Genomic DNA, 14,373 nt, shown 5'->3' with positions numbered 1-14,373 from the left:
CACTTCTAATAAACGTATTGGATTGCAATAAATACTTAATTACATCAATGCACAATTCAAATCTATAAAACTAACCCAGAAAATACGGTAACATTTACCCTTGCTACCTGTATATTATTATGCAGATATAAATAACCATTTATTACTTGATTATTTTTCGTGCACCTAATTAGTTATTTTTAGAAATTATATTTTTCAGTAGATTTTCTATGATAATAATATTAGATTTGTCTTTGGTATCTTTAAAAGTTTAATATGTCTTGCAACGAACCGCCACATGCAGACACACGCGGCGGATTTGTCCACTCGTCGTTTCTTACTCCTCCACCCTAGTTGAAACCGTTCATGTGATAAATTAATTCATGTCGTTCTGCGTGTAGGGTTTTTTCTAAAAATGACGGTCATCTGTAAATACAGAAAAATTATAAATAATTAGTGTATATACCTATATTTAACGGCATGCGTATCGTTCTTATCAAAATATCTACAGTGACTAGGACGTGTCAAATACAAAATACGTCGAAGCTTGTGAAACCTTGTATTATGTTTTTGAAGTTTATGATCCTTTATTAATTTGTGACTGTTTATTTTCTACGAGTGAATTGACCGAAATTTGTTTTTATTCTTCTAAAATAAAATTGATGATATTATTTTGTAAGCATATAAATAACACTAATAATAATAATAGTAATACATTTTATTTACAAATATTAATTTCAATGTTTTAATACACATCTACCTGGCTACAATGGCAATAGTTATTTTATTTAACGTTTTTGGTGCCTTTTAATGTTTAGCTAATACAATACAATTGATAATAATCTGACTGTGTAGTAATGTAATATAAATATGAATAAACAATTTAAGTAGTGTCTTAAAGTTCATAACTGTAACAATAATTATTGTAAGTGATAACTGATAAGTTGAATAAAATCAATATATTTTTAGTGTTTTTTAGAACCTTAAATATATACTTACATCTATAATTCAGAATAATTTTATTTTGTATTCCTTAAATAAAATAACGATTACCTAATATCGTGATCCAGTTGCATTTATTTTGAAGTTAATGCGTTCTAAAAAATACTTTAAGATGATGATATTGGAAGGTGGCCCATTTTTTGGTAGATAATTATTCCCTCTTATCCTTTTATCGTGTGCTACCAGAAATTGTAATAAATAATATGTGGTACACTATCGTAACAAATTTTGTTATTAGAATCATTGTTCGAGAAAATATTAAGAAAATGGGAATATTATAAAAATTATCTGAGCCTACTTTCAAGTGTCATTATGCGATATGCTAGTTTTGAAAATTTTGGAAAACACTGCAAGGACTGATTTTTTAGCACTAGTAAATTAACACTATCCTTCCGGTATCATAATTTTTAAGTATTTAGTTCTATATAGTATATTTGGGCTGTCAATTTGATTATTTAAAATGAAATAATAAATTTTTTTTGATAATTAATAACTTTGGCTTAGGTAAAGGTAAATTCTATAATTCTTTAAATGTTAATCAATCGGAATGTAGGATTCTATTAACTTGTCATAATAATGGAAAGAACCTAATAAATTTTTTTTGAATTTTAGATAGGTAAGTGAGATAGGTTATGAAATTGAATTAAAGAATTTGAGTGCGATATTAGTCCTATGTAGAAATAATGCCAACTAATGATTTATTCAATAATTTTCAAGAAGTTTTTGAAATTCTTTATTTTTATTAAATTAATCGTGGTTATTAAGAGGACTTCATCCCCGCAATGTTGTCTCCATATTATAGCAAATAGTTAACAGTCTTTAATATTAGATTTAATTTATCTGTAACCAAACTTAAAGGTTAGAAATTTATTTAGTGCACCACGTAGGCTCTTATTGCTATTTTTATTTTAAAGTGAGTAATGAGCATTTACGGTATTTATATTTTATAAAGCTATAATTCACTTAAAAATTAAAATAGCAATAAAAGCCTTCGTAGTGCTCTAGATAATATTATTGCCTTTAAGTTTGATAATAGGTAAATTGACTTTTATTGAAGCTAACATCATAAAATAAATTCTGTTAGATGCAAATTTGCTATAATGTGTATTAGTAAGACAGACAACGCGGGTATGACGTGTCGACGTCTTTTAAAATATGATTTTGAATACAATTTAATACTAAGATCGTTAATTGTAGACTGTAGTTGCTATTTATATAACTAAAATAGCATTTTTTTAGCAAAAAATTAGCGTTTAATATTTGTTTAATTAAAATTTTTTTTTAATGAAAATGAAGTTTTTTACATTAACCTATGGAAGTTTAAAAATACACTCACAACACGATGATCATATCGCTGATCTTATGATTTTTTTTTTCTTATATTTTTTGAATATTAATAAATTAGACACTAGAGAATTAGAATTACTTTTGTTATAAATATTGATTGAAAAACAAGTAGAGATAAATTATCATTCTGTGTGACACCAGTAAAGTACTTAATGGACCTGGAAAAAATGTGTGTAGTTATTACTTGTGGGGTATGATTGATTAAATAGAAATGATTCGAAATCAAATGTAATTTGAATTCTAAATATGTACCTATCATAGGTAAAAACATGGATTACACGTGAACCAATAAATCAATAAAAATGTAATGTAGTTCACTGTGAATGTGTTCATATCAGGATTAATGCGTAATGTTAATTTATTTCGAGATGAAATGAATTTGTTCTTGTTTTTAAACAAAAATCGTTGAAAAGTAAAAATATTAAGTGAATAATGTATAACAATTATTAAGTTTAAATTTTATTCTATTATGAAATATATATCTTCAAACAAATATTACAACTTAAGCATACCAATTCCAATTTTGTAACTAACATCTGTTTTGTATTTAATTAATTGTATTATTTATTTTTTATACACTAAGTTCCATTTCGCTGAAGGTATACGAACTAATTCTTTTAAAATTCATGTTTTTTTTGTTAATTTGTTGAGGCCAAATACATTAGACCAAAACTGTGTGTGTAATTTAACATGTACGAGTATATAACCAATGTATTTTCACAACAAATATTATACCTTCAGTATTTTTATTGTAAATGGTGTTAAATTGTATTATCCTATGGTAAGTTGTAGCTATTGTTTAATGCGTATGTTACACATTTGAGTCGACTTATACTGATACCTATAATGTAAAATTATCAACTTTGTTTTATTATTTGTGATTTAATTCAATTATTCCGAGATTAATTCATATCGATTTCCACGTGGGAGTCTTTTGGAAGTTAGTATAATGTATACTAACCAAAATAACTGATACATTCCCATAGCAGTTTTAACACAATGTTCATTCATTTTATTATGAAAAAAATAATAACAGACTGGGATCGTTCAACAATTATAAATTATATTCAATGGTTTCAATAACGATAGTGGTAGTATGTAAAAATCCATATGAATATACATTTATAAAAATTATAGTTTAATTGTATATTGATTTTTTTGTTTTTGAACATCAAAATATTTTTTACTTGACAAATAGTTTTTAAATATTACTTTAAGTGTGATTTTTAAATAATATATACTATAATTTTTTTTTTAAAATAGAGTAATAACTAACAAATTAGAATTAACCCATTTCCGCCATTCTAATTTTTGATATGCTTAATGAATCGCTTTGTTTGATACGATTTAAATTAATGGTTTTGTAATTTATGTTAAAATTATTATGACATCACACTATATACATATCGAGTATTCGGGCTTATATTATTTGTTTATGTAAATTTTTAATATCTAATATAGTTATTTGGGATAGGTATTATCATTATGCCTAATAAAGTATTATTTTAATACTTAATAAATGTTTTATTTTGAGGTTACACCTGTACCACTATAGTGATATTTATTTTTATTTTTTAATTTATACTAACGAGAAATTACCGTTTAACATTGAACTTTAAATATTTGAACATGCCTAATATAAATATGCATTTTAAATGATTTATATGAATTTTAACGTTGTGTGACTTGTTTGTAGTGAATTTATAATGTATAATTTTCAAACATTTGTATGTTAAACTGTAAAATTGTTTTTAAAATATGATAAATGATTAAATATCCCATATAATGAGTATTAAATGTAACAGTAATAAATTAATTTAGATCTAATACAATTTTTAAATTGCTGCTTGTAAAAAAAAAACATGTTAGTGTTATTGTCTTATAAATACTTATCGGATATGTAATTTTACTTTGAAAATTAAATAAGACTGCATATTATTAGCGTTTGAGTATTCCGATGAGGTATTAAAAATGGTATTTTTGTCATATCTAATGTTATTTGTTCGTTATAAATGATCAGCTGTAACTTTTAAAGATGACGTCATGATGTAGGGTTAACCATTTCATACTTTTTTCGAGGTAAAATGGTAAGTGTATATCTACGTGATTACTACCACTTGTAGGCTGTAGCCAATGTTTCATTTTCCGTTAAAAAATTAATTCAAGAACACAATTTATGGATCGTTGATGAAAAATTAAAACAAAAGTACCTACCTCTTCAGTCGCTTGGTATTATTATAAATTATCTCTACTAGTACCTACTAGTTAGGATAATTGAAATATTTTGTAATATACTAATGTTATAAGAGAGCGGAAGGTGGAGGAACTCCAGTGCTTTCGCCGAACTGTTGCCGTCGCCACCGGCTTATCTCTTCGCCGGGATCACGACGACTAACTGCTGACGTCATGATATTATAATAGCTTTCCATTTGGGCAATTGAGCATGTACATAGTAATAATATACAGAGCGATACGAGTAAGAAAGTGTTCCACAATTTTCGCGGTTAAAGAGCCAAACGACCTTTCCACACGCTGTACACCGAAATTCGCTGTTTAAGTTGTTTAACGATTGCGTATGTGTATCGGACGCGTGAAAAGCGACTCGCGCACGCGCTTCAATATCACTCTCTCCGTCGCGGTTAATCATCAATTACCAGTCGAAAGCTTTTACGATTTCGTCGAGTTCCGATTGAAAACATCATACCGTGGTGTCTCGATACATCGCAGACATTTCGACGAAGTTGCCCGGCTTTTGATGAACGTCGTGTGATCGCGTCTCTGCATTATCATGAATTAAACGGCAACAGATACGGTTTTTGCGCGCGAGATACATAAAATGTGCACAGAGCGTGCGTGTGCGCGTGCCTGCGAACTTTACGAGGGCGCGAAACGTGGTGCAAACGTTGTTTTTAGTGAATGAACGCGAACGAATTTAACGAAGTCGCGGGTGAGCATGAACGGTGGTGGCGATAGGAGAGTCGTGTACAACAGTGTACGTGTGTGTTGGGAGGTTATGAAGTGTTGGCGGGCGGACGGACGGGCGGTTGGGCGGTATACATTTTCCTCGAGTGTAAGCTGCTCGTATCGTTACGTAAGTAATACGTGGGAGGTGATATAATTACGTGTTTTCTCTCTCGAAAAGAAAAAAGTTTTCGAATTTCGGAGTTTCGAGAGGGATGGTGGTGTGGACGGGAGGGGGATGTGGTAGGTAGATGGTTGCACGAAAAAAATCCATATCGTCGATATTTGCACATGGTTATCCTTCAAAGGGTTCAAAATCGCGTATGTAGGTATATAATATAATATTACAATATTGCGTGCGTCCGTGTGTGGGTCTAATGTCGTTTGTCGGTGGGTAGCCGTGGGGGGATGGTTGATTGAACGTCACACCGCGCAGCGCCGCCGGTCGGGCGCACACGTACGTCGCTGCTTCATAAATCCCGGGCATCATCGCCACCGTGTTTTCGGACCCACGTGGTCAAGGCCACGTTCCAACGTCATTGGCGGCGGCGGCGGCATCAGACAAAAGCCCTCGTGCGATAATATGGGCGGCGGCGGCGGCGACGCGTGCCCAGGTTATGGTTAGGGTAAGTGGTGGTGTGTTTGTCGGCGGCGGCGATTGGCGATCGATGGTAACAACACCGCTTGCGTCACGATGTCGCCGGCGGCGGCGTCTGCTAGTAGAGGACGGACGGACGGATGTGTTCGAATGTAGCTGACGCCCACGACTACGATCTAACACAAATTTCAATCGAATAAAATACGGTACCTGTACCGCTACTGTGTGTGCGCGTGTATTGGACGACGTACAATATTTGTGAACGACACCCGATGATGGGGCAGAGGAGTTGGAAATTACTGCTATACTTCCATCCCTGCAGAGTTTCGGAATGTGCGTTTTTGAACTGGTTATAGATTGGCGGACAACTGTCGTTGGACCGCACATCATAATGGTGATCATCTTGTGTTATGTTTTTTGTTTACAAAAAGACGGTGTTAAAATTTTGACGAGGAATGCAAAAATAAATACTATCGTTTATCACATTATTCACGTGCGAGAAACGGTTTTAACTAAGAACTCTACTTGTCAAGGTCACCGATGGTTAGCTCAAAACGGTGATCGTGTTTTATAGGCGTAAATAGTCGTAACATTTTTTTTATAATTTAGCTGGACTGTCTGGACTCCATTTCTTATCGCAACGAAAACAGTGTAAATTCCGATCCTTTTGTAACCACGAAACTACGACGCGATATTATCGTCACTCGGCGGCTTTTTCTCATCATAATTCAACTAATATTGAATAACGATAGGCAGTATACTAAAATAATATCGGTAAATAGGTATATAATTGATGTGCATGTTAATTTTTACATTGGAGTCAAATATTAGTGCTATCACGAATGTGATATTTCAGTGATAAAAAATTAATGTTTTACATTTTTAGTGTATTATAAAATGTTAAAAAACCAAATACATTGTTACTTGTATGTGTAAATAATAGGTACACATAATTTATATACATGCAAGATAAAATTATTTTTTACCACCAAAAATCACTTAATAAGTTATCAAAATTGCAGTAATTTCTATCACCGCAAACCAATTATAGACATTTACACGCCAATTCGTAGAAAATAGATTAATACTACCCCCACCTGAACAACGATTTTCAATTGCGTCATCGTAAATTGATTTTGGGACTAATCCTGAAAAGAAAAAAGCTCATTGTATTGTATGTATTATACACCGTTGCTCCTCATAGCCTATATAATACTACACACTAGAGCTACCACCTACCACCGCCCTTGTAAAGCGCGGCCCACGCGTTAAACACTACGTGTCTTTCAACCCGACTACCCCTTTGCGCGGGCGGCCGCGTGCCAAATTAAATTGCCTACGGCCCACGTAATTCCCAACGTTTGTTGAACCGAGTCCATCCGTCGCCGTTACGGTGTCAACGTCGTCATAGTCCACTCCTCCGTCGCACAGCAAAGCAACTACTCACCCTGTCGGTACGCACTTATTGTGTATCGCCGCAAGATCGTGTCGCAGTATAGTTGGATTTCACATTTTTATTTTCCTATGTACTGTAAGTAATATGAGGCGGGTTTGTATTTCTATCGTTAGGATTTTACCAAAAGAAACCGTGTACTTAAAATATAATAAACAATAATATATTAATATTATTATTTATTATAGTACTAGTAGTATTGTGCTTTCTGTGAAGTCGTTGTATGGAATATAATATTATATCTTGTTCATAGAAATTAATTTTATAAACGTTTCCGACTAAGGTAAACGTAACCAATTATAATTTATAATAGTTTGGTAAACAACTAATTAGAGAGTGTGCCCGTTCAGTCTATTTTTAACGTTTATTTTTGTCAATCGGTATTATCAAAGTGGAATATATTAAAATCGCTCGAAAACCAATTTATATGGGTATCTGAATTATAAAATTATAAATATAATAACATTATTGTATTATTTATTGATGTTAAATTTTTTCATTATTTGTAAAGTATTTTGCTACTTCAACTTGCGTGTATTTTGTATTTAATAGCGATTTTCAAAAACTTATTGATAAACAACAATGAATTTAGAACAAGTTTTCCATTTTTTAATTTTTTTTTTCTTTAATATTAAAGAAAAATATTTTTTTTCAATATTAATAAAATTAACGTATTGGTAAACGAGTATACTCATATTATTTTTATGTTTTTTAGACTAAATTTTTACATAAGTCATACAGAAAACAAAAAAATATTTATAAATGTGACATTTAATTCGATTAAAAATGATTGGCGTGCTTCTTACATGTTTGATTCTAAACGATTACAACATAACTTTTTCAGTTATAGTTTAAACGATCTGAAATTTGTATTTCCGTACGTTTTTTTTCTATTAGATATTTTGATCTCATTGTATCTAAATCGGTATTGATAAATCCGGATTTACCGGATTTCGATACAGAAAAAAAAAAGTGTGTTTAATTTTATAACAAACCGGATTTTGTTTGATTGTGGTATCGCCGTCGTCGTTCGAATTACAATAAATGAATATCATTTGACCGATTTCCTGGTGTACTATATTATACTACTATAGCCGTACCTTGTAGATCACGTGTATGATATAATTGATACCATGATGTAGGTATTTACAATTTTGAGACACCGTTACCACTATTGGCGTATTTTATCACGACGGCTTAAGTGAAAAATGTCCTCCAAACCGTTTCATGTTTCTTGAGCCCGGAGGGTGTGTTTGTAACACATATATATATATATAATATTGTCCAGTGATAACAAAAACATTATTTTATCTTGTGTTTGAATCGGTGCCGTTCGTAGACGGTGTCCCGTTACGAAATCGCGAATAATTCGTTAAAATTGCTCCTCGACGAGCTATTTACAATATTCTTGTTTTCCCTGTCAGACGGAAAATTGAAAAATTATGACCTTCGGTAGTGAGCGTGAGTATCCGTTAACGTACCTCATCCCCTCTATATATGCGTGTGTGTGGGTATGTGTTGCAACCCTGGATCACTGTTAAATAAAGTCTCGTAAAGTAACGGCAGATAACCGATAATCAAACTTATTTGTAGGGTTGATTGTTGGTTGGGTGGGTGTCGTTTCTCTTAATATTTTCGATAGGCAAGACGTTGTTTTGTATATTAGGACAACGATTAATTAAACAACTGTTAACAGCGCTTGAATTTACACACGTCGTACCTAAACAAAAAGAAAATTCCAGTTGACTATGAGTTTTTTCAATTTATTCCAGGTTTTAAAAAAAAATCCAAGCGGTGTCATGTCTATCTTTTTCTCTGCTCGTATCGTCTTGTTTCTCGTCGGGAATCATCGCTAGCTTCGTATTTTTTTAAACGTTGTCTCTGAATCACGTCTATAATATGGTATTTAGTATAATATACCTATTATTATTAACCTCTTTCGTGTAATAATAATAAACACGCCCGTAACATCAAATACAGTTGCATACACACACCAACGAATGCATACCGTCGTCGCTACCCGCTGCTGTACTCCCCTCCTCACCCCAACGACGTACAACCAGTTGCCGCCGTGGCGTTGTCTGGATCCATTTCCACAGGTTTTTTACTTATATTTAAACCAAAAGTTTTTTTCCCGTATAAACAGTTCGATGTAACAATAATAATATTACAATATCCTCGGAAATAAATGTCTTTTAGACGTGCGCGCACACCCGGTTTATGGGACAAACGGTGGCGGCAGAGACGGAACCGATGGGAATGTTTATGCGTTGCCCGCTTGCTTGCATGAGGAGAATAAAAAAAAGCATTCGTCGGCGGGTGTGCAAGTGAGAGGAACTATAGTACGCGACTCGTTGTTTTCTGTCGATATTGTGAAATTTATGCGACCTGTTGCATGCATATACGCACATGCGTGAAATGTGTTTATCTCGCGTTTTTGTCGGTGCATTTTTCGACCGCGAGATAATCTGCTTTTTTATTCGCAACTGACGACGTTTCTTGTACTACAAGCGTGTGTTCACAATTCATAATTGTTGGACGTTTGAATGTCGAGAGGCAATAACGATAATAATTATTATTATGATTGTCATCTGAGAGCACCAGCGAAACAAACACCACGTGTTCGTATTTTATTAATATAAGTTAATATAAATTTTTTTACACCGACCGTATGATATGTGCATACCTGAACGTAGCGTGGCGCGTGTACAAGTGAATATTGAATAGTGATCAGCGATCCACTGATCGCCGATGTTATATAACGACATTGAGTGTGTAGAGCGGGCGTATTTATTTTGACCGGATATCCGTCGGAAAAAATATGCTTATGATTAAACTCGAGGCGAATAAAAATAATCCACTTGATCTGAAAATAAATAGACATGGTATTTTCTGTTATTTTGAAAGTTTTTGCATAAGGTTTTTATCAGTAATTGCGATTTAATCATAATTAACAATAGATACTTACAGAGATTTATTCATTTTAATGTTTAATCCACTGATTACCGGCGGAAGCACGTCATAATGATTAATATTAAACAATTTAAAACGGATTCAATTGTTAATAGTTATATGTGACCATCCTAAATGACTAAAATAAATACAAATCTATCACAGCTTAGGTATATTATTTGGTGCACGTGCTGCATGTTCCGGCCTCGTGAAATATTATCGTTACTGAATACTGGTCGATAGACATTTTCAAAACATTACTTATTTTTTGTAGATAATATTTAACTTGTACCTCTCTCGGGGATACCAACACACATAATGTGTTTGTTCGAGGTATATGAATATGATATACTTCAATAATGTGTTACAATAATGCAATGCTATTCGCTAACGTATATTTCCGTTTCAATTTATGTTATACGTGATTTAACGACTATCATGTATGGCAGGTTGGGGAATTTTAATTTCGTCATCGTAGTATGTTTTTGATAGAAATTTATGTTACAATACAAATTTAAAAAAAATGAAATCTCTTCGTTTGTGAGCCGTGAATAATATTAAAACTATGGGTCTATTAAAATATCCAATACCTCGATATATAATGTATGTGTAAATGTTGTGTTTGTATTTGGTTCTCAAAACATAAACCACCGCGTATTTGATTTACAACGGTCGATAACTGAACAGTGGGAGGGCAAAACCCAATAAATTATGTTATTCCTTACGTCTCGTGATTAGCTATGTTGTATTAGTGTAATAGTGTTATTAGTTTATTACATTGTGTACGTAAATTTACGTGCACACTGCACATCCTCGCAATATAGGTACGCGGTTTACACTACGACTGTTGATGCGGTGTTGTTATCACGTCACTACCAAGGTCGAATCGTCGTCGTTTGGCGGTTAGCACGATACGCGCGTACGGATCGGTCAAATTCGTTCTAGATATTTTATTTTTGTTTTTTTTTTCGTCCACAGTGATATAATATTTCGTTATGACTCCACGAAAATGGTACATACCCACGACCTACGGTCATATCTGCGTTGCGACGTTCACAATCGCGTTTCGGGTGACAAACAATGCACAAGCTGCCGCTTATACCTGTGTGCCGCCATTCGTTTTGTATGCTGTGCGGCTGATAATATCGTTACTATTCATTTGCTAAAACCGTCCTTATTATTATTATTATACCTACGACCCGCGTGCGTCGTGCGACCACTCGGGCTATTATACATTTATTATATTATTTATATATAATATACAATTGATTATCGCCATCACAATAATCGTCGAATAATACAATAGTATTATTATTATTATTATTATATTGTGAGTCCGTCGCGTAAGTAACTAACCGCCTTATCGCCGCGGTCGTTAAAACCCCCCGGAAAACTTTACAAAAATAGCCTACAACCGACGGACGAGCGCGCGCGGTCTCGTGTGTGTTCGTGTGTGCGCGCGCGCTGGCCGTGGCTCGTGTTCTGTTTTGTAACACACCTATTGCGGTGCGTACGTCGCGACTGAAGACGACAGACCCGTTTTCGGTGGTGGTCGGTCGTGGATAAATATTATTTTTTTCCGAAACAGAAAAAAAAATATATGGTACATTAATACACAATCGACATTATCGTCAACTACGTCGCCGCGTCCTCCCCGCGCACACGAAGAGGTTACTGTGTGTGAGTGTTCATCACCTATTTATAATTTTACCGCGATTGTATATTTTGTAATTTTTATTTGTATTTTTTTCTTCTCATTACGGCCGTGTTTGGTTAATTATTACAATATTTTTTGTTTATACAGCAACCGTTCTGGTATTATTATTAGACAGCCATTTTAATTCTTCGTCGTTATTTCGTGTTTCCTCAGATATCGTTTGAGAACGTGTAAGAATCATTTCAACGAGGAGTGAGTATTGAACTGTCCGTCGCCGTCGTGTTTTCTTCGCCCTCGTCTTCGGTGGAGAAATACGACCGTCTTCGATAAGCCAAACAGAATTCCAAGAAGCAGTGAACGGCGCCGTTCTGCGGACCCTAACGCCGCCGCCGACAACATGGGTCGTAAGAAAATACAGATATCACGGATCACCGACGAACGCAATCGCCAGGTAAATCATTTCTATTTCATTATTGTTATGAACTACCTATCTACCGAATTTTATTTTTGTTCTGTCTAAAGTATGCTCGTTGTTTTATGGTCGAAGCTAGTATAACTACATAATATTTAGTAGTAGACAGTAGTTATAGTAGCGAAACCACTTAGATTATCATTATTAGTTGTAATTAGTGTTGAGTAAACTGTTGGCGATTTGGTTGGTTACAAAATCTACATATTATAATATAATATTTTTCACTAAAATCGTTGTTTTAAGCTCACGAAACTATCGTTTTAATAATTATATATCATGTATTTTGAATGTCACCCGGATGATAATTCCGGAACCCTATTTATCGAGATTGTTGCATGGTACACTGGTACCTAACTAATAGTTTCGAAAGCAGTTAGTAACTGTACATAAACATTTCTCAGTTTCGATTACATTTATAGTGAAATACTCTGTAGGTCGAGTAAAAACTTGTATAGAAAAATGAGGCGTGTTTTGGACGTGAATAGCGATAATAGTTCAAATTCTTTTACATCAATCATTTTTCTATATGGCGTTTATCACAACACCATAACAACAAAATGATAAAAAACTTTACTGTTGTAATAATTACAATTTATTTAGAGAGCAAGTTTGATGTGAAAAAAATATCATCTATGATAAACATTGCACCATGTTGATATACGAACAACATAGTATTATATCTTGTGTAAGTTTTCAAGTGTTGATTTTGCTTGGTTCACTTGCCCAATGTTTTTTGACAAATGTTGGAACAGATTTTTTATGTCATATGATTTTGTAACATGAAATAACTACATTTTGTGCTTCTATTCAATTATTTAGTTATTATTATTGTTTGTTTATAAGTTTAATAAATAAATAAATAATTTCAATGTTATTCAAATACAGTATATAAACAGTTTTTACAGTTATTTAATAGGTATTTTTTTTTATTTTTAAATTTATTATAACCGAATAATAATAACAATTTATAATATTATGATTTAGGTTACGTTTAACAAGAGAAAATTTGGCGTAATGAAAAAAGCATATGAACTGAGTGTTTTATGCGATTGTGAAATTGCTTTAATCATATTCAGCAGCTCTAATAAATTGTATCAATATGCTAGTACAGACATGGATAAAGTGTTGCTCAAATATACAGAGTACAACGAACCTCATGAATCGCTCACCAATAAAAATATTATCGAAGTAATAATAGTACATTAATTATTATTAATAACTTAAATCTTATGGATTTTTTTCATTTTACAGCAATTGAACAAAAAAGAACTTAAAGGTGGTGCTTTGAGCCCCGAAAGCCCAGATGAAAGTTGTGATGGTACACAAGGACCATACCAACTTACACCCAGAACTGAAGCAAAATACAGTAAAATTGACGAAGAGTTCCAGCTATTAATGCAACATCAAAGAATGGCTAGAGTAATTATTTTGTCTAGACTAGAAAACCTGGAATTCTATGTACTTATTTAAATAATTTTGTTTTAGAATAATGTAAGTGCTAACTATTCACTTAACACTACTATGCCTGTAAACAACATGTATAATGACTCTGGGAACAACTTACAACTGCAACATAACGCTAGCCCAAGACCTCCATCTTCGTCTGATGCTGATTCCGGTTAGTTATTTACATTGTGGTAACAAATTGAAATTATTATTTATTGTATTTTTTTCTTCTAGTTTACCCTCCGGGTAGTATGTTGGAAATGAGTAATGGATACCAAGCATCTTCATCGCCTGCACTAGTCAATTCACCTTCTTCTCCGGGACAACTAGTCATGTCACCATCGCCTACGCCTAAAGCCTTAAATGCTTCTAATAGAGCTACTCCACCGCCTAGACACCATTCACCTAGGCCCAATTTGCGTATAGTCATGCCCAATGCTCCTAGTCATCATGAAGATAATAATGTATGTATTATTTTTTATAATTTTTACTATTATTAATATGTC

At 33.2% G+C, this 14,373-nt stretch overlaps 1 protein-coding gene across 5 annotated transcripts in view; it reads left to right on the top strand.

The window, feature by feature from the left end:
* LOC113551534 (myocyte-specific enhancer factor 2-like) overlaps positions 1-14,373 on the top strand; it is an 80,999-nt gene that overhangs the window by 65,356 nt on the left and 1,270 nt on the right. For 4 of the 5 annotated variants that reach the window (XM_026953825.1, XM_026953822.1, XM_026953824.1 and 1 more), the window contains 5 exons: positions 12,163-12,400; positions 13,406-13,609; positions 13,673-13,840; positions 13,907-14,039; positions 14,102-14,331. In XM_026953825.1, coding sequence (XP_026809626.1) covers positions 12,347-12,400; positions 13,406-13,609; positions 13,673-13,840; positions 13,907-14,039; positions 14,102-14,331 — 789 coding nt within the window. In that variant the 5' untranslated portion in view covers positions 12,163-12,346. Of the gene's footprint in view, positions 1-11,793; positions 11,973-12,162; positions 12,401-13,405; positions 13,610-13,672; positions 13,841-13,906; positions 14,040-14,101; positions 14,332-14,373 lie in introns of those variants that run through there. The other variant, XM_026953823.1, reaches the window with a different exon arrangement.

The sequence above is a fragment of the Rhopalosiphum maidis genome, chromosome 2, assembly GCF_003676215.2.
Source record: "Rhopalosiphum maidis isolate BTI-1 chromosome 2, ASM367621v3, whole genome shotgun sequence".
Lineage (NCBI taxonomy): Eukaryota > Metazoa > Arthropoda > Insecta > Hemiptera > Aphididae > Rhopalosiphum > Rhopalosiphum maidis.
Note: the sequence above shows the minus strand (reverse complement) of the source record. Positions and strands in the feature narration are given on the sequence as shown.